At 43.8% G+C, this 21,490-nt stretch overlaps 1 protein-coding gene across 7 annotated transcripts in view; it reads right to left on the reverse strand.

The window, feature by feature from the left end:
- The window catches only part of LOC121595696 (hemicentin-1-like), a 158,476-nt gene that overhangs the window by 84,899 nt on the left and 52,087 nt on the right, over positions 1-21,490 (reverse strand). For all 7 annotated transcript variants that reach the window (XM_041919868.1, XM_041919867.1, XM_041919866.1 and 4 more), the window contains exons 3-5: positions 9,390-9,609; positions 3,436-3,693; positions 3,162-3,358 (exon numbers count right to left, since the gene is read on the reverse strand). In XM_041919868.1, the coding sequence (XP_041775802.1) occupies positions 3,162-3,358; positions 3,436-3,693; positions 9,390-9,609 (675 nt within the window). The remainder of the gene's footprint in view (positions 1-3,161; positions 3,359-3,435; positions 3,694-9,389; positions 9,610-21,490) is intronic.

Below are 21,490 nucleotides of genomic sequence, written 5' to 3' on the forward strand. Positions count from 1 at the left end.
CGCGTGTCACCTCGCGGCCAGTAGGGAAGGCAAAAGAGTGGCAGGAGAAGAAAGAAACAAAAAAACACATTGGATGGACCCGTAGAAAAGCTGGACAGTGCATTCCGGGTTCGATTCCGCGCTCGATTGGTTGCAAGCGGAATTTCCAACAGAAACGATTTGCGTTTCACCTTTGTTTCGGGTTCGGTCCGGAGCAAGGCACGTTCGGGAAAGCTGAAAACTGAACTTTTCAGTGAAAGTGAAACGGAACCCTACCATCAAGAGGAGTCTGAACCCGTGGTCGAATGCTTTCGAATACGGCGTTCTATCATTTCAATTATGTCGTTTCGAACAGCCTGGTCCACAAATCGGATTTGCTCGTGAAGGCTACTCAATCGACACGTTTGTACGCAGAGAAAAAAATCAAGGGCTCGTACAGTGAATAGAAATGCTTCCGGTGGATAGGTGGATGAACTGAGGCGCTACCAGTGTCACGTAGTAGACGAATCGCATTTCTTCGTCCTCGTTTGCCGTAGCCTGAACATAACATCTAAAACATAGCAAATCGTGAAGAAAAAAATGAAAATGTGTATCTGGTACAGGTCATGCCCCCCAAATTATTCTCAAATCTACCTCCAACATCGCAGGAGACATGTTTTGATGCAACAGCTTACGGAAAAGACTTTTATCTGAAATTGCCGATCTTAATGTGCTAACACTCCGCCTTGCCATTGTGATACGCAATAGACAGCACTGTTTTGTAGTATAAATAGGGAAAAAGTGAAAGATCATTAACTGCGTTAAAAGTAGTATAAAATTTAAACATGCTATACAACGAAGCTATTTTGAAATATCTCACTAACTTTACTTTTCTACTCTACTTTTCTACTTCTTTTTTGCTTTTTTTGGCTATTGCAATAAAAGCTAATCAGAAGCGTTGCCGCTTGTCATTTCGAAATATTGTAATTTCATCGACCGTACATCAAGATTAAAAGCTGGTGATTCAATTAAGTATCATAGAAATACGGTTGTGGAAGATACTAGCGAGATGTATTTTTGCGACCTGTCCAGCCATTTTTAAGTAGATTACTTGCGGGAAAATTTAAACGAACGTACGGGGTGCTTCATCTCATTCCAGGCGTGTCTTCAGGCGCTCTGGAACGTGGAACGGGCGGTAAAGACGGTTATACCTTGCTCACCATAATCCCGAGGAAGGTCTGACCGGAGGATATAAACCACGAAAATTACTACTATAAATTTTCAACCATAAGCTGTTCTGTTAGGGGCTATGGGGAGGATCAACCTGTACTTCTGGGATGCTGTGGGGACTATTTTTCGTTACTTTAAATTAGGTTTGTTTTGTGGATCCTTGCTGATAAATCGTACATTTATGTCTAATTTTCATACAAGTAATGCGTTATTGCGTTGCGTTAAATAATATCACGGTTATTTAAAAAAAAACAACATAAACTACGCAGAGGGAAATGATACGCTGAATTTTAATTGATTATGTAAAAATAACTAGAATCATGGTCATCAACTGAACACACACACGTCGAACAGGTGAGGCAGAGAAAATGTTTGCCTGCTCGAGCAGAATGTTGGGCCTGCTCGTAGCCTAACGCGATGGTAAAGCCAAAAGAAACACGTATTCCATCAATTCAGTGCCCAAAGATCGATAACCATTGCCAAACGTAAGTGGGGAATGATAATAAATACGCTTTTATGATAAACCCTCCCTCATATGTGTATAAATATCCATTCGTTGATTGGATTCAACGCGCTCCTTGCCGGATGGCTAAATGGGTTCCGGTGGTTATTTGATAGCGAAAACGTGAAATGTTCGGTGGGTAATATCTGTACACACTCTACCGCATGCTGGTGGGTGCTTTCTCATTTTATCACACACCCCCAAAATGTTGCTTCGCAGCATCAGCAAAAGATTGATCATCGGACGGAAAGCATGTAAGGATTTGGCCAGGATGGATAAGGAATAAAAATTCGCCAGTCGGTGGCGGTGTTGAGAGACAAAGAGAACCATGCAGAATGAATTTTGCGTGAATTCTTAGCCCACCCAAGAAAGGAAGTAGTAGTTCCGCGTGCACTACATCAAGATAAATGACAAGACATACGGGAGAGCCTACGGAGGGACCTCGGCTGATCTGCCAAATATCGAAACGAGTTATTTGTAGTGATGTCGGAAGCTTTATGAGTGCTAACTTATTATTATGAGAAACCATAATGGTTTTTTTTTCTTTCTCTGTATCTCTTTACTTTGTTTCGCGAGAGAACGTTGAAAGCACGTTATCAATTTCTTTTCTGTTGTGTCTACGTTTAATTGGTTATTGATTTCCCCCTTCCCTGTAGGTTTGGTTTGTGGTTCTGATACTTACATGAGTAATGATAAGAGAATTATTAATAGGCACTTGTGTATACATCAATATACAAAGAGATGTTGGTTTCCGCATAAAAACGCAAAACTGAAATAGGGAAATGGTATTTTTTTGTAATTGACAGAAACTTATGTTCAATTCAATTAAACCCCTCCAGAGTGCGGCTCGAGCTTTGATGAAAATGTTTCACTTAGCTCTCCAGTGGAGCAGAAATTAAAAACACGATTCGCTAGAACTTGTGTCTAATGAAATATTTCTCTTTGATGGCTTCTGGACGGTTTTCCTACGAACAAATGAAGCTAGGAAAGAAAAACATTCAGCCGAGAAAATAAATAAACAAGTTCAATCAACGGCCAAGGATGAAGCTATTAGCGTGCTGCATTGACCTTTAGCTCTAGTTCGAGAACTAAAGCAAAAGTTTTCATCCTGCCCGGTGCAGTCCCGATGGTTGGGATGGGCTTGGTGAAGACGGCTTGGAAACAGGGAAAATGTTTTCTGAAGTTTTTGCGTAGTTGTTTGTTGTAGTCATGTTTTCTTGTGTGGACTGTTTCATCTTTCAGCTGGCAGGGTTTTAGTCGTACGCTGAATTGAAAGACTTGATGAGCTTTGCATCAAACAAATTGCCAGGTTGATGTTGGATCGTGGTTCGATCGAATCTAAGCTAGGTGGACTGTACTTTCTTCCTCATGTCCGTAACACCGAACAACAGTTATCGGTTGGTTTGGGGTCGGCACAGGGCAGAATCACGAAGCAAACTTTGATATAGACGTGCGTGCAAGTACTACTCACAGTTCACGGACAAGGTGACTGTCGTTTCCAGCTTGTCCTTCTCCGACATGGCACGATTCCAGACGACGCAGCGGAACTTTGCCCCATCGTCCTCCCGGCGAGGAACGATCGATAGGGTGCTGGAGGTGCGCAGATCTTTCGATCCACCCTTGGTAATGGTCGACTTGAGCGGCTTTTCCGAACCCACTCGGTACCACCTGTGGGCGAGAAGAACGTATAGAGGGGCGTTTGATGAGAGAGGTGGCTGTGATCTGTGAGAAAAGTGACGACTTACGTGATGGTTGGATCCGGTGAGCCACCGATGCTACTGCAGGTCAGATCAAACTTTTCGTCCTCGGTTGCCCGCAGCTCGACCGGCTCGACAAAGGGTGGCTGTGGTGGTGTGAGAACAGTCAGGTTGTAATACTCCTGGTGAACGTCCGCACCCGTGCCGCTCGCTTTCACGCGGCACTCAAACCGCCCATTGTCCCGGCTGTATGATGTGTTCATAATGGTAAGATCGTATATACCCTGCTCTGGTCGAAAGTCAATCCTGAAAAAAGGCAGCAAGAAAAATAAACGCATAAATTTGGTGGAATTTTATGAGTAATTATCTATCGCACTTATAGCTAGGATGAATGCTACTCGATTGCTTGAAAGGTGCTTGACATTTGATTTATTATTGGCCAAGCATCCTGTTATCATGCCCACTAAGATTGCGTGTTGAGCATGAAGATAACACTGATATCCATGGAAACGCTTATTAAAGACGATAAGCCAAATAACTTTTACCGAAAAAGTAGTGAACACACCGAGTGCTAATGTAGTGGCTTCCAGTGAAAGAAACTTGTACCAAAGTGCGTTCCTAGAGATTTCTCATAAACATATTATTGCATCGCGTGAGCCAATCATGCTCTCCGCATCGGTACGGAAAGATTGTACTGGAGCTAAAAATAAATCCATAATTGCTTTGTTTCGAGCAAAGACTTCACGTACGATTGTGCTTCGCGGTTCAGATCTGGCACGCGCGTGCTAGAATGCGTACACCCCGGAAAGAGCGCTTAATGTAATAGATACGCCTCAGCAATGCGCAAACATAAAAACGTGCTCGTTTTCTCTTGAGGCAGTAGCTTAGGCAACACTACAACATACATTTGAAATTTCGTGGAACCTGGCGACGGGGATGTATTTAGAAACAATAGCACTGCTTCTGCGCGATTAGCAAACAATTAATTTTCATGTAAGAACAGTATGGCAAAAAAGTCCCTCACGCCCACATCCGAGCGCAGATCGGTTTCGGGGGCGATAGGTTCGTGAGATGAAACCGACCTTCAGTGAAATTAATTTTCCAGCGTACGCCGTGCGGTTTGCTTCCGCCCGCTTGCACACGGTGACATGAAAGTTGATTCGATTTTCCGCATTCTGGCGCCAGCTATTCGCTCAAAATCCGCACTACTGGATTCAATAGCATTCTAGCACATTTTGCGTTTCGCTACGGGTGGTGGAAATAGAATTTTGTATGAAATGTGTGTGCGTGTTTTTTTTTCTTTTCATGCCCATCACTGTGCGCGTACGCACTGGTTCGAGCTCGGGCTGCAATTCCATTGCACTCGAGTACACACTTCCAACATTGCTGAGCCACTCACGATGCGATGGCGATGCGTTTGTTTCGTGTATTTTCCACCTAGATAATTTGGGAAAACATGCCCAAAAACAATCCTATCGGAGGGCTGTGTTTTTCCTGTCCCATGTTCGATTTTAACTACAGCACTGGCAAATTGCTGCTGCTTCGTCGGACTTGTTCCGGGTGCTCTAGCTAGTTTATGTGCACTGCTTTCCGCGAGTATCGTATTATTTTAGTCGAGCTGCAAGTGCAAAGAAAACATAGGAAATAGCTTCCAGCTGCCAGGCACTGAGCGCACTGACACATAGCTTCAACCACACCGATGTTATCGGGCCAAACAGTGAGCAAAGCAGTTTGGTTTCACGTATCAGGTGAGATAATACTAACAAAAAAAGGAAACCGACGGTTGAAGCCAACTTGAATTGAATTGGCTTGAATTGTCTGCCATAGAAGCAGGATGGATTCAGCTAATTGTGAATGAAACACTAGTGAAATGAATGGTATAAAGATAATAATTAAAATAGTATTTTTTGGGGAACAATAATTTACTCTAAAATGCGTGCGCTTTTCACACACAGTGCCTATTTCGTACTATAAACCATTACAAAAGCCTAAAACAAAAGCTTTACACATACATTGAAACAAAACTAGCAAGTCAACAGTTACTGCAAATGTGAAGCTATAAAATTAGGCGCATAGAAATTAGCCTTAGACCCCCATTGCTGCTGTTCCTGCGAGGTGGGTTTATGTTTCCGGCGCCTCTATTCTAACTGGCCCTCGCTCAGCTTGGTGTTTCCCCGGACCAAACAGCACAGAAAATTTAGAAGAAATAAAGCAATCATAAAATAAATCATGCCACACGCCACCTACAATGGGAAACGATTCAATGATTTACGATTCGGTAAGTCCATGGTGCCGCCATCCTGTCGGTGATATTTTTGCGTAACACATTCCATGGCCCGTTTCCTATTCGCCCACGGTTTTGGGGCATTACACGGGACCTTAAAGTTTCGGTAAGAACAAAACAACAAACAACAACAGCAACAAACAGTCTGTTCCGGCATATGAACGTACCAACTGTGCCTTGATGAAGCGGCCTGTTGACGGAAAGTTTGGATAGGAACGTTTGAAAGCGACAGCTGAAGCATAAACAATGATCCATGATCCTTTGGAGGGGGGCCAAGCTTCACAAGTTGAGTCGCGGGTGAGACGCAATGTCGGCTGGAGTAGCTGTTATTCATTGGATAATTATGTTGGGGCGAGCATTATGTTTTTTTGTGTTCGTTTCAAGTTAGAAACTTTAAATAAGTGTGCAGGTATAAAGTTAGCAGAAACAAGGTGCATACAGCCACAGTAAGCTGTGCAATGAGTGTGTGTAAGCTGTGTGAGAGTTATCCTCTGTGACTTTATTAACTTTAAGTTTACAATTTTTACATTTTGATTCAATGATCAAAATCATGAGTCAAATGCATATTACATTTAATCACTTTAATATTACTTTTGAAATGTTGTGAGTAACGTATTTTTTTACTTGTAGGATTCATTTAAAAAAAAATGTTGTTTGCTTATTTCGACGGAAGTTCTGTTCAAAGTGCTTTTTATCTGTTAAAATTATCCAGCAAAGTTTCTATTCAACAATAATGCGTATGGAAAAACTCATTTGGATTAAGGTGCTATTTGACTGATAGCGAAGAAGAAAAAAAAAACTCTATTATCAACTCAAACAAATCTCTTGCATTCTGCTCTGTCGATGCAGCACGCGCGTTTCTTTCCCATTTTTGTCTGACCAAAGAGTGACACTGGGTTAGCACTATATTGCTTATTTGGCAAATAACATAAAAGCTTCTCAGAACAATGAGAAACAGCGAGCTGGAACGAGAAAGCAGAGGAAATCAAACTACAAGTAGAACAAATCAAAGACCGTTGCAAGTACGAGCGTGGTGTTGTAGGACACAAATATTGTTTCCTCGACTGGGGCATCACCATGATGACCAAGTTTGTGTGAAACTTTTGCATCGTCTTCTTCTGAAGGGTAAGGAAGAAAAAAAAGGCAGCAGAAAGAAGGTCCATGGTTCACCAAATGTATTGCACGGTGTGTTTGCTGTTGGGGGTTTTCCAAGCATGTTTGCAAGTTGCATGAATTGACGAAGATTGAGCAGGGTGAACGTGGGCCAGCAATACGATAGAAGAAGATTGTATTTTGCTAATATATTCTTTTATGATAAACAGAACGAGAAAATATGGACGGTTTTTTCTCAGACTCGTTCAAAATTAGCTTAGTTTTCGCCTCGTAATCGTAAGGTTCATTAGAAAAGCGTTATTTTTTGTTTGTTTGTTTGCAATGCTTCAGAAATCATTCGTGTTCCACAATGTCCACAATGTCTCTATTTATTTAGCAACGAAGCATGCTCTTAATGTCCTTTTTTCAGAATCAATAAAAAAGATTCATTTATTCTCCTGACGACGCATTTTTAAAGCACTCAATGGAGCTAACGTAAAATTAGGCAAAATAAATGGATGATGGATCATCGCCAACTGAACGCTAACGACAAACACTGTGGACAAACACTAACAAAAAAGATGCAAATTTTTAACATCCCGAACGTAATACAAGCACTCATTGCACTCTCAAGTCCTTGGCGCTGCTGAGCAGGAGGCCGCAGATAGTGGCGTACGATTTGAGTTTCACCCGAGCGTCGTTTGCTGCTTTGTTCGAAAATCCTGTTCGAAAATTTATTTCTCCAATGTTTTTCCCATGCTGCTTTCCACCTTCCGGACGCAATGTTTCATCCCGGCTGGCAAACAGCGTGTACATCTCCCTCCTCCTTCCGGGTACACCAGCAGCCTGTCGACCGCCTAACCAGCTCCACCGCCCGCTAGAAAGTCAGCTCCAGAATCGGTTTTTATGCGGTTATGCGCTAAAAATGTTTAATATTCATCACTGTGGTCTTTATGCTGCGGTTGCTTAACTGTCAGAATGAAATAATAATAAACCTGTTTTCGGTGTACATTTTATCAGTCACTTGACACTTTTCGACCCCGACCCCGGGCACGGCGAGCAAACCAACGGATTGGGGGCTTTCGGCAGGCGTTCGGTACGGTTCTGCTGGCACAAGTCCTCACAATCACAAGGCTGTACCACGCATTGCTGGTGCCGCACACAGGGGTGTGAAGTGGCAACCCTTAACCGGATCGGGGTGACCCACCGGTGCCCCTTTTCCCGTTATCGGGCGGGTATCCGACCAGCGAAAGGTGTCCGCACAACGTGCATTTTTTTGTTTTGGTGTGGTTTACTCCCTTGCTTTTGACACGCCATCGCGCAGGTGAAGGTCGCGGAGACGTAAAAAAAAAACAATTGTGTGAAAAATTCAATTTTTTGAAAGGTGCAGCACGGGGACATTTTCGGGTGCTGGAAATCAGCAATCACGTTGACCCCGTTGGTGGTGGTGGTGGTGATGATGTGTTTGACCTGACCCATGTCGAGTGGGGGAGGGCAAGTTGTAATCAAATTTGTGTGTTGGACTTAATCGCTTTTAGCCCCATGTTCTGTACCATTTTACGTTAGTTTACGCTGTTTGGTGTGTATTTTGTAAAGCGTTGAATATTCAGGTGCGTGATTTATAAGATCGCGAGTTATGTAAATCTTACATTGGTATGAAATAAGGATTACTTTTTTTCCAACAAACGTTCAATAATTTTAAAAATGTTTAAAGCTAATGTTCATTAGCTGCACAATGCATCACCAATCTTATAGTGTATATGTTATTTTTTTTAACAAACGTAAAAAAAATAATTTTTAGTGTTTAATTTTAAAAGTAATGTTCATAAGTACAATGCATCACCAACCTTGTAGTGTATATTGGCGCAGGCTGAAATGGCAATTTTGTTCGCTGTGCTGCAAAACTATGCCACGGAAAAATAGCATTTAGATGAAAATTAATGCACACATGCCAATGAAGCATCGCAGTCCGATGATTGAACCGGTAATGACTTTCATATGAGCGTGAGTCGTCTAATTGCTCGCTTTTGTCGAAAACATATGAATGTGCTGCATTTAAATATGCTTCATCAATTCGTTCACCATTTATGGAGGGAGGGCTATAAAATCAATAGTTGCACATCGACGTCCCCATCTACAGCTTGGCTACCGAAAATGCTGTTGTCATTTTCCGATCATATCGACCGTGTGCACACACATTCACGAAAAATCTCGGCCGCTTGATATGGCACAAGCCGCATTATTACCATCAATCCTCACAGTCCAGTTGGGCCGGATCGGAACCGGTTGTGTATCAATACGGTGCACCGGTATGCAGCAGTTCGGGTGCATCAACGTTGATAACGAGCGATCCCACCACTGCAGACTCGCTGATCGTTTTGTGACATTTGCTTCCCTGGAACAGACAGTGGCACGAAGCGGCAAACGTAAAAACCATCGTAGCGCATAATCGTACAGGTACGTTTATTTGCGCCAGAGAGACTGGGTGGAGAGTAGTGACGGCCACCATCCACCGGGAGGGAAATAAATATGTGCATTTCCGATGCGAAACCGCTTCCGGAATATTAAACCCGAAGCTGAACGATGGGCACTGTTGATTGGCAGTAAATATGCTGTTGCCACCTACCTGTAGTTTGTGTTAAGCTGGACACCCTTGATAGCAACATTGTCGAATTTGTTGCCGGTGGAGCGTGCCCAGTAGTAGGAGAAATCGCTCGCCGCCGACTGCTCGCTGAAGCGACATTTTAACGTGACCGTTTCGCCTTCGCGTGTGTCCCGGATTTCGTCCGCGGCCACGACGGTGACGAGCGTGAGCAGCGCTGACAGCGTCACCGAAAATGCCACCGCTAGAATGGGAAGAGAAAGAAAGGAGAAAAGAAAGGGAGTTATTAAGATGATACGGCCGATGTAATGGGACGCAATGAGGGATGGGAAAAGGGAAATATAAAATTTGTTCTAATGGGTTGTGGTTCTTGGTTTGCAGGAATGGAATTGAGTTTTATTGCACGCTATGATGGACAAACACAATTAACATCGAAATATCGTTGGTTCGCCTGACAAAGGAATGGAAAACAAGCTAAAAGCAGCATTAAGAAATCCTTTCTAGTTTATTGGTTTATTGATACATCTTGCCTTATGATGGCCGAACCTTTTAGAGTGCTACCGGCGTTGGTTTTCAATGTACAAGATCATATTCTTTTCTCCGCTGTTTGTGTGTGAGTGAGCTGTAATAAATATAATTACCGTAGCCGTTAACGCGTCACAATATTGTGTAAATGAAGGGCAAAACCAACAGGCTACAACAACTTATTTTAACGAATGACTTGTGAAAGTATATCAGCGCTGTTTATCGCATCGTTGCATCAGATGTGCAATGAGTGTATGTTTGCGCGGGGTGATGGCTTGGAAAATGGTTCAAAATTTAGCACAAGCCTCAAGTCCATTTGCTTGAAATTGCTGTTAGAATGTACTTTTTGTTAGCGAGCCGGGGGGAAGCAGTTTTTTATGGGTTGTACATTAAAAATAAAAACACCGGTAAACAGGATAACCGGATTGCATATTTTTGAAGCCTCCAGTGTGCACCCTTAGTCCTAGCTACCAAGAACGTCAGCACGTTGAAGCAAAAAGGCCGAAGCGCTGGACAATTAGAACACGCGGTGGGTCCGAAGTCGGCGCTAGGTGTGTAAAAAATGGCGTTCGCAGAAACGCTTTACGCAAATTGTCCCAACTTTATCACCGGCTGTTTCTACAGCCTTTTTAACGAGCAGTGTTGGTTCCCTTTATGGCAGGGAGTTGGAACTGGGTGAGCGTGTAAAATGGATCATATAAATTGTAGTCCTGGTGTTGAAATGAGAGAATTGTAATAATATTATTTTAAGCTTTTCTTTGTCCTTAGATCAACGCAAAATTTTGGATGAAATGGATGGCGTAGAAACTATGATAAACAATTTTTTCCAACATGTACTCGTATAAACGGCTATAATTAGCCGGCGCTTCTTTGCTTTTGAAACTGATACCATCAAACAGCGGTTATAGAATGGTAAGTGGTTAAATTATCATCTAAAAATAACACATCTGAGGCAGTGCAGCTTACCGTGAGCTAACACAAACCGGAACAGGGTTGCGATTTTTCGAACCGCGAAATTCATTATCTCCCAATCCCGTTCATCCCGCGTATGCATTCGCTAGCTGCAGCTGTGGTGAGTAAGTTTTCGGGCGATTACAAGAGCTGTTTCATAAATAAAATCCAATCCGCAAAATCCCGTCGTCCATGCAGATGCACCTGATGTCGAACCGGATTCCAGGCAAACATAAGTCATCGTCATGATGATTTTTAACCGTTTCTCGACCTGACCGTGTCCATGGTATCGGTGCATCATACGCGGGTGCACTTGGTCGCGTCCTGTGTCCATCGTCGCCACTGGGCATGCACTTTCTGTGCAGGTTTGTTTTATTTTTGCGGCCACTAACAAGTCGTGTTGTTTTCGCTTTGATGGTCGCTGCATCGGGCTGAGTACATGCTCTGGAGTGTGGTGTGCTTAGTTTGGCTATGAAAGTGCTGTTCACCGATGGTAAGCTTTTTTGGCAGCAGTTGCGCGGATAACACAAAAAAATTAATAAACGAGAGGATAGAACCGAATGTCGTGGTTTGCAGTGAATTCATTGCGAGCGTGAATGATGAGAGAGGCCGTGGCGGTGGCTGTTAGGTTGAGAGATTTTCAAGAGCAGGGAACGCTAAAACCACATACGGCGCCGGTGGAAAAGTGGAACCATCCAGCTGCACCATCCGGTTGTGTAGCCTGGCGATGGTGTTGGCGTCTGATGACGGTTTTGTGAACCTCTGGTGGGCAGTGATGAGATATTTACAGTGAAACCATTTGCGTGTAAATTTTGATACCGAAAAATGGCACTGACCAGTGGGCATTAGCTGGATGGATGCGATGTTTTACCATCGTTGGCACCGGTGTTGATGCAACCCATCCTTCATACGAGTGTGCGAGAGTGCAATAATGGAGATGGGGTGCGTTTTTTTTGGGTACAGTTGTTTTTCTCTTCCGTTTTAAAGATTTGCGCTGTACAGTGTTGATGGTAGTAGGGATAGTCGAACAACCATTAAACGATCAGCTCTAGGGGCTGAAGCAAAATCTGTGCTTCAATGACAGCATTTGTAATAGCAACAATTTCGATTGATTCTAAAAGTAAGTAGGTGTCATATGTGAATTTAGTGAATTTTATGCTTTAAATGAATGTATAAACAATTTTTAACGGTAAACAATATGTTAGCATCATGTTCGGTCGGTTTACATTCAAAACAGGAAGCAGAAAGCAAGGAATTATAATAAATTTAGAGTTTGAAACGTAATTATATTCTGATAAAAAATTTCAACGAAAGTGTCGAAAAACACACACAGCTTTTCACTTTCAAATTTACTGCTGAGTACAACTTTGGTGCAATTGTTCTGCACTTGAAACAGTTAAAATGATAAGGAGCATAAGTTTAACGTGACCATTACGCGTTAAATAAGTGTGAAAGATTGAATGTTTATTGAGAAGCAGCCCGACTCATTCGATATAAAATGAAACATTAATCCCGTGCACATTCGTCCTGATTGAATCGAAATTAATAAGCGCAATCAAATAAAATCATTAAGAATGCAATGTACGAATGCAATGATGCTTGCAAACAGAGGCGGAAAATGCAACACAACAAAAAGAATACCAGCATGGAATGAAACGGAGTGTGTTGCCCCCGCTGGTGGGATAATATTTCACCAAACATACAAACTGGTGGTGAAAATAAAAAAAGAGGAAACGGGATACAAAAAATAAATAAATCCAAAACCACAACCGTCCACGCGCTTAATGGGCGCTTTTGTGTGGCGCAACAAATTGTCTGAAGATAATAAATAAAATAAATAGCAATAGTTTATCCGTTTCATCGTCCGCTCTTCGTCGTAGGTGGCAAAGCTCGGATCGCGCGGTAAAGCTGTGCAGTTATTAAAATTAAGCACAAATCGTTAATCATGGTGAAGTTGCGCATCCATGTCGGTCGGTCCCGCGCAAAAGGGGTGTTTCTGGGTGCGCGAGGCAGTGAGGTAGTAAAACAGGAGCAAACACGACCGTGGGAGACGGGGGTTTAGCGCCCGGAAAGGGAGAGGAGCCCCGGGGAGCAGATTAAAAAGTGGTTGTAGAGTAAAGTGAGGAGGAATTAAAAAAAGAAACTCACATCCAACAAACGGTTTAGCAACGGCACGAATCGGTGTGCGCGCCTGGGGAATCGTGACAACGCGCCGATGTGTCGCCAGGAAGCAGCACAACGAAACACGTTGACGCAACAGGCGCTGATAAAGCCGGTGAAGGGTTAAAGGAATGCGCGGCTCGAGGGCTGCGGAGGGATGAAATAATAATTGAAAAACTGCGGACGAACACAACAGCAAGGGGGGAAAAAACGAGAGCAACACTAAAGAAAGTCCAGATGTCTCCGAGGTTATGGCCCCGGGGTGGTAAACTTTGCAGCTTTAATCCAGTTTCGTCGTCGTGGCCAAAGCATGAGACATTGTTTGAGCTTTTGAGCTCTCGGGCGGTTCACTTCCTTTGCCGTAGTGTGTCTCAGCTTATGTGGTTTTTATCCATTACTTCGTAAGATGGTATCGCTTCTTGCAACAGCAGCAGCAGCACACATGCTCTGTTTGCGTGTGTTTCTTTTCTCGGTCGACGATAAACATTTTGCCGCGGTTGAGCTCTCGATCTCGAGTCCAAGTAGGGTATCCGGTAAATGAAACAATATGTTTCCAGTGAACACCGTGGCCAAAAGGGAACTTTTTTTCCCCTACAGCGAATACAGCTTTTCTGCCATGACTTTGCCGGGCCCTTTAAACTGACCAAAGGCAGATATCATCCGATACCAATACTGGACCCGTACGAAGCATGGTCGAGTCCAGTATTGCGCGCTGAGCAACGTTGGCAACTGTGGTCAGAAAAGTTTATGATATGCCTTTTCCACAGGTCGGGGCAGTTGATATTGAAATAAAACCGCTGCAGCCCGTTTACAGCAAAAACAGAACAAACGATGAACGACTTTTCGCATGATTCGTGTGTTGCAAGGAGGGGTTATGGTTTCCGTTGGTCTTGTCCACGGTCTGCCTACCGTTGCTTCATTTGGAGTTGCTTGTTAGTGTGTAGCTGGTATCGTTGGTAAATTGTCATAAATAAAATTGTACATGCTTTTGCATGGGCATAGCAAAGTTGATTAAGCAAGAGAAAGATGGGATCACGACAAGGTGATCGTGGACAACAAAGCAATTGTGCAAAAAAGGGAATATACAAAAATATATCAACTGTCAACTGTTTCCACCCGATTGTCTGGTTTTTTTAGATTCTTCCTTGTGTTCGGGTTTTGAAAGGAGTACAACGTTACAAGATTACATCGTTTACATTTTTCCGATCGAAGCACGGATGCTGTACGGTGCTACAATTCATCCGTTGTTTACTTGTGGTAGTAGTGTTTATTTTATCGAGAGAATTAATTAATTGTTTGGTAAAAGAAATTGAAATACTTGAAATTAAATAATGTTTTCTTGTTCTATCCTGTACCGGTCGACAAGTACACGCTGTTCGACAAGTAGGCAGATACAATGTGATCCAGAAATACATTTTCAATTTGTTCTGCCAGCTTACCACAAGTTTACAGATAAATGTGAAATGTTTCTTTTGCATACTGTATCTAGCAATGCAGTTACCACATTAAACTAAATGAATCAAATTTATTATGTTAGTTTGCATACATGCTCAGTGCAAGAACGGGTTGATGACTCCAAACTAAAAGGGTATGAATGAATCATTCTTATGGTACATGATTTGAGAATGATTTACAAATTCATTTAGCGTTCCATTGTTATAAACTAATCTACAGCCTTTTCAATGCAGCTAACAAGAATGGAAATTGCAAAGGAAAAGAATACTTTGCCATCTGGGTTGCGTCTCGGTACGAGAATCTTCATCAAGATTACGCTTCAATTGTGCGTTTGGTGCAAACCGTCTACTTTACTCTTTTGCTACTCGTCACGGACAGAACTCAATCGGTTGCCAGGCATCCGGTAGCGATGCGATGGGAATGATAAGTCAATTTACCAAACGGCCTCTAGTTTTCTTTTGCAGCATGGGCAAACAAACCAAAAACCCCTTCGAAAGGACAAAAACTATCTTTGTCGCTGCTCGACGCTCTGAGAGATGAAAGATAGCAGTATGATAGTAGAATCTAATTCGAGTAGTGCGAATCGAATACACAAAAGTACAAAAAAAAGGAAAACTGCTGAACGTGGTAATTCATCTGATTTCGTTTCATTTTGTCACTGTGCGAGTGTGAGTATTGAGTACCAGAAATGTTGTTTCATGTTTTTACGTGGCCACACCAGGACACACAAGGCTGTTTTTTTCTGCACAAATCACAACTATTATAGCCCTTGCCGGAAGTTTGTACTATCCTTGTTCCCTGGTGCAGCACACCGATGCATGTTCTTACACGGGAATGGGTTATTTTTTCCTCTTACGATGTAGTAGGCGGACCAAAACCAACCGCATTTCGATAGCCAACCGAGACCACAGTGACCAAGTTTACCCATCGAGCAGGACACCGTGCTTACGTGCGTTTCGGCAGGAATGTCACTGATTAGATTTAGGTTTTCAGCAACCCGCAATATCAGCAGCCCGAGCAGACGGATTCAATGTCAAGTCGTCGGGTTTTTGGGGGAAAATTGGCCAACTCGAAAGCCAATTTTTCGATCCAATCCGCTGGGTTGGGCGAGTAGTTACCGGAAGAACGACGAGAAAGGCGATGGAACGGGTGAACCTTGTTTCAACTCGGCCCGGAGTGATAGCGAACAAGCCAGTACGTTTGATGGATAATACACTAAATGGATTCGAAAAGAAATTATAAACTTTTCCAGCGCAATAGGATTCGAGATTTTCGGCACCGATTCGAAGCCCTGCATGGCAGATCGATTGATCCCGAAGCTTTTTCCGCTAGCAGCGATGAAAATGAGATTTATATCGAAACTTTCTTTCGCTCCCGCAAAATCGATCAAAAGTTTCCGTGGCCTTAGCAATTGGGTAGAAATTGAAATTCGGCCCTGCGTCGTGCACGTTGCTTTTGTTGTCCGCTCGGGCTAGGGCCAATGGGCAAAACCGGCAGTTAGCTCGGCTCAGCGGCACTCATTTATATTCGAAGTTTGGTAAGACTTTGGGTCACCGCTGGTGTTGCGTCTTGACAGTGTTGGTGAAGATAGCTAAGCAAAGATGGTAGGAAAATTGAAAATACGAAAGCACTTACGCCTTCAGGTGAATGACTTCTGCTATTAGCGCTGTGCAGGGTCAGGCATGCGGGTGAAACGTAACACCTGCCTGAGCTTTCGGCCAAAGGATACGCCCTACTTCTGTCATCGTTTTACACACATTCGCCAGCACGACACGAGTCCAATTGTTTTGACAGTTTGACTTGTAAGACGCTGTCAGGAGCAGTGAACCGTTACAAACACCTAAGTACCTGCGCATAGAAGCCGGCCTTCCCCATTTGAGGTGGGTTCGGTTTGGCGGGGGACGCGCTGTTGGCGTTTGCCCGAAAATGCGGAGAGAATCCTTGCCCGAGAGTAAACACCCAATGGTAAAACACTCGCCTACCCAGAAATTGGAGTTAATTTGTCGCTTCAACAGATCTCAAAATGACACTTCTGCAGGAACAAGTAGGGAGAAAGCTGTGAGCTGCGAAGGGAAAACACGCCTTGTCCTGCGGCGTTTGATGCAGGAACGTTTGGAAAACCTTTTAGGAGAGCACCGTAACAAAAAGAAATCACACATAGCAGGTTAGACTCGGGGAACCGTGGGCAACGGATGGGAAAACAAAATGAACTTTAATTGGAGGTACTAAAAAAGGTCAAAGCATCATGTTGCTCCTGCACAGAGCACGCTTTACACCGGGCCAGAGTTTGTGGGTGGGCGTGAAGAATGCGATTTTTAATAAACGAATTTTTTGGTCATGAAAATCAGTACAAATGGGGATAGACCATTCATATTTAGGTGGGAAGCGCCATGCAACAAATATTAAAGCGTAATCTGATCACATTGGAAGGCATTCTTGTTATTCTTCAGAAGGGAAAAAATCTAAACAAAAGGAAAAAAATCATTTGATTGAATTTGATAAATTCCTGTTACCGGTACAAATCTTACGTGCTTGCGCAGTCGTGTAAGGGTAGTTCTCACCGAAACCGGGGAATAAATTGCAATGCAGGAAATGAAAGAACTACCAGCAAGAAGCACAAATATTGACACTGCTGTTGAATGTTGACCGAGTGGTGCCTAGCGCAGCAAACAACGCAAACAGCGGCCATTTGGGCACAGCACGCTCAACTCGATTATAAGTTAATTGAAGAAAACACAAACAAATTTAGCCAGCCAAAGTTCGCCAAACGTCCTTACCAGTGTGCCGCCTGAACCCCCTAAACGAGACTGACGCAGCCGAACGATTTCTTGAAGCCGATTTCGATTTCGCCCGAAGGAGTTGTGCTTTGTTCTGCAAGTTCGCACGGGCTACCTTTCTCCGGTCCCCAAATGGGCCAGAAAGAAGGCAACAGCATCTTGCGAAACTCAACGGATAGGCGTTTTTCCTCCCAACAAACAATGATGGTTGAATCATGCGCCCAAAGTAAAGTCTTGGCCTCGGCAGGAAGTGACATGGAAAACTCTTTTCCCGGCCTCTCCCTGTGACCTCTCTGGGGTCCTCGTAATCCGTATGGTTTTTCGATTTGTTTGACGATTCAAGATTCAGCGTAAATGCCAGAAAAAGGCAATACTCTCTCGCATGCAATGCTAAAGTTGAGCAAATGTAGACAGGGCCTTGCATATTGTCTGTACGGAAAAGTCCGAAATGGGGGAGATGCGGAAGGTCGGAAAAGACTGGCGTGTCATAATCTCATTTTGTTTATCTAACTTTTTCCGTGAATCGATTCCAACAAACTTACTGTGCTTGCTTGCTATGGCACAATATAACAGCTCGCTTTTTCGGGTTACTTTCTTGTGTATGGTAATGCTGACAAGTGATGGTATTGTGTGTGTAGGACGACGTAGGGCAAAAGAGAAAGAGTAAAAGAAGTTTTAAAACACTTTCTCGGTAAAGCAGATTGAATTCGTGTAACAGATTTGTAAGCGGAAATCATACAGTGGTGCGCCGATATAAGAGCAGACGTCATACGAACGGTATTGTTTCGTTTCCGGCGAAACACTTTTTAAATGAAAAAGTTGCATATTGCATTGAACGTGCAATGCTAAATGATGCATAAGTAGCGTGTTTTCCTGGAAGAAAGTTTTCCCTTCTTTTTCGGACTGCTGTAGCCCGCAACGGTGGTCTTGGGAGAATGTTGGGAGATAATTTAATTAGTCTAGTTGCCTGCCAGGAGCGCAAGGGAGCAACTAGCTTAGAAACGGGAGCAGCATACGGGATTTGTACGCTGCACGCCACCGACATAATTCATGACGGTTCGTAATGCACAGGATGGTAATTTTCCAGGTTTTCGCCGCAGCTAAGCTGCTCATCCGTCGCACCCATCCGCAAACCAGGGCCGCACCAACGCGAAGGCAAACATCAACAAGACGCGTATCCTTTCCGCTGTGCGACTGCAGAGCGAGTGGAAGCGGTGAGGGGGCCCTGCGCAATTGAATTTAATTCAGTTTGGTATCACTTTTCCGCAATTTTTCATACTTACTGTTGGGACCCGAGCTGGGTCTTCTCCTACCCTCATCAAAAGTGGCCACTTTGGTCTGGTTTGGCGAACGGTAAGGATTGCGTGAGCCGGTACTTCCGTTGCTCCCCTTTTTCGGAAGCTGCTCTGCTCCCGGGCGTGCGAACGAGGTGAGATGGTAATGAATAAAATATGCAGGCAAAATTAGACAAATGGGAACGAGCGGTACAAATTGCTCACGTTCACGCTTCCGCCTGGTTTCGCCCTTACTGCTGCGGTGCTGCAGCCGGCGGAAGTTAACTAGATTCTCGACAGGATCTCGTTTAGCACAACGATTGGCGCGGATGTGCGCGCGCGAGGTTTCGGTTTGCTGCCGGCGTGTTGGTCGGCCAAGTGGCCCCACTACTTACGAGGTTTTCCCTGGTGGGTAAAGCTTTTTCCCACTTGGAAGAAAGTGTGCATCGTTTCGGGGCGTAGGAAAGAGCAGCATCAGCAGCAGCAGCAGCAGTGGGATAAACTACTGTTAAAAATATTATGATGCACTGCTCCCTGCGCTACACCGCCACCCAGCCGCCACGCGTTGATGCCAACGTGCTTAAACTGCAGAATTCCTGATTCAGCACGGTGCGGGAGCTTTCCGATTCAAATCACACAACTGCAGCAGCAGCAGCAGCAGCAAAGTGGCGCATCGCCTGGGAAGGTGAGCGCCCGGAGCAGCAGATTGTTTTTCTTGCGTTACATCCCCTCGGCAGCCAGTTGGAGTCGTTTCGCGAAAAGTACATTCATCGTGCAGGCCATTTTCCGACAGTGCAGTGTAATCACGATCGTAAAACCCAAGCTAAAAAGTCGGTTGCGAGACGGACAGAGAAAGGGGATGAAAAGTTTGGATAAAGCTAGTGGCGTAACTAGCTGACATTTGGTTGAGCTCTTAGAAAGGCGTTTGGAAGTAATTAGTGTGCGGGCAACAGTTGTTGTTTGCAAAGGTACTGAAACGCTCGAAAGAATATCATTGTAAGATGCTTTCTACCCGGTAATGAACAATGTAGGTGGTTAAAAGTTTACATTGCCAGCAATGTGCGATGGTGTTGTTTTTTGTAAGTGGCGAATTATTAGCTCAGTTTAATGGTGAAGTTTAAGAATATTCCACCAAGGATGATACGCAGTTGATTTCTTGCATTGTACCTCAGCTAATGCAATAGAAAAATAAGCTGCAAAAAAAGACTATTCTTTGTTAGGAATCATCACCCTGCAAAAAAAACAAGATATATCGTTTTTATTCACTGATTTTTTTCACACGTCGAAACTTTTGTTTTTTCCACTGCCAGATTTCAGTAACTGAAGTGGGGAGTGAGAAACAAAATAATATCACACAAAAAAAGAACACTGAAATCCCAGATATCGACATCGTCAACAACTTTGCCCATCCCGATTCTCAGGATGCTCTGGCACGCTCGTACCAAATGAACAAAATCGACCAAGAAATGGAACACAATCGAAAAATCGATCATTGAAAAGATTGCTGAAAGTTTGCCCCGAAGGGATTTCCACCCTCACACGGTCGTTCGACCGTTCGGATGTGTCAAAAGACGAAGGAAAAAGAAGAAATACGGTCAAATGACATTAGTTTATATCGCGATTATCAGCCTAACAGAGATCTCTTCGGCACGAAGAGAGAAAGATTTGCAACCGCCTGGGAAATCATCATTCCACACTATTTCCCAATCCAACCGATTTTCCCACCTGTCACTATCTACCCTTGCGCGCGTTGAAAGCAATTCTCCGATCCGGAGTTCTGAGTTGTTTTTTTTTGTGTTGTTCTTGCCAAGGCTGTGCCTAGTCCCTGTGACTTTGGGACACGTGACTTGTCCTCAGGTCGTGCCGGAGAACGTGACAAGATTGGGTGAAAACTGCTGGGAATTTGCTTTCGAGATGCTGCCTATCGAAAGTTAGCTGAGTGTGTAAAATGTGTCACATTTGTGCCGGTTTGGCAGTAGTTCCCGAGCGCCACTGGCTGTGGCCTGTGGAATCTGGCACTGAAGAACTTTCTGCACGTCTTTCTGGAGTGTGTATAGCTCCCTCCGTGTGCGTGTGTATGCCAACGAATCGGATGCGAAATTTAGTCTGATAGAACCAATCAGTAGTCGATTGGCATCGTTCCTGTCGACGTGTGAAATGGTTCGTGGCAACGGGGTGGTAAGGTGAACCGGGGCGAGGAATTAATTTTGTATGCAAATGAACAAAAATGCCCATGCTGTTGTGCTGTTGTGGTGGCTGTCGATACAACAGTGAAGAGCTGTGTCAAATTGATTTGCAATGATGCTTGAAGATTGGAACAGAAAGTTTTAAACAGCTGCTGTAGTAAAATGCAACCGCATTTATAAAGCGTAGACATGTTGATTGCTTGCAATTCTGCGCGTTTGAGTGTTCACCGGTGCTAATTTGTGCATTCCTGCACAGGAACAATCACGGTGCAACATGACAATGAGGATTCATCAAGCAAAGCAGTGCACAGCTCTGACAAATCTAGTTAATGAATATTACATACTGCTTGAGTCGTCACAACAACGGAATGCTGAATGCGGCAATGCGTTTTCTGCAGGTGTTCACCGTGTTGGAATGCATGTCAACAAGGACCCTAGAGAATGTCAAACAGAACCCATTATGATGCACATTCAAATAACGCGGCTACATTTCGTATGCCACACAAACACATACACACACGCGCATACTTATGCTCGAATGCACCACATCACTTCAAAGCGCAATGTGCGGCATCTGAGAAGGTACACATTTACTTAGATCGGAGCTTAAAAGTGTGTGTTGCTGTAGAGCACCGTAAGTGCACCGTATTGAAGCATCTATCGGCCTCCTTCGTCCGTGATTATGGCAACATTCCACTGCAATCAATAAAGGGAAACAGCTTTTAAGCGCATGCAAAACCCGCTTGGCTGAGCTGCACTGCATTGATCGGATTACAGTCGCGCTCGATGAACATCCT

This window comes from Anopheles merus, chromosome 3R (genome assembly GCF_017562075.2).
Source record: "Anopheles merus strain MAF chromosome 3R, AmerM5.1, whole genome shotgun sequence".
In the NCBI taxonomy this organism is placed as follows: Eukaryota; Metazoa; Arthropoda; class Insecta; order Diptera; family Culicidae; genus Anopheles; species Anopheles merus.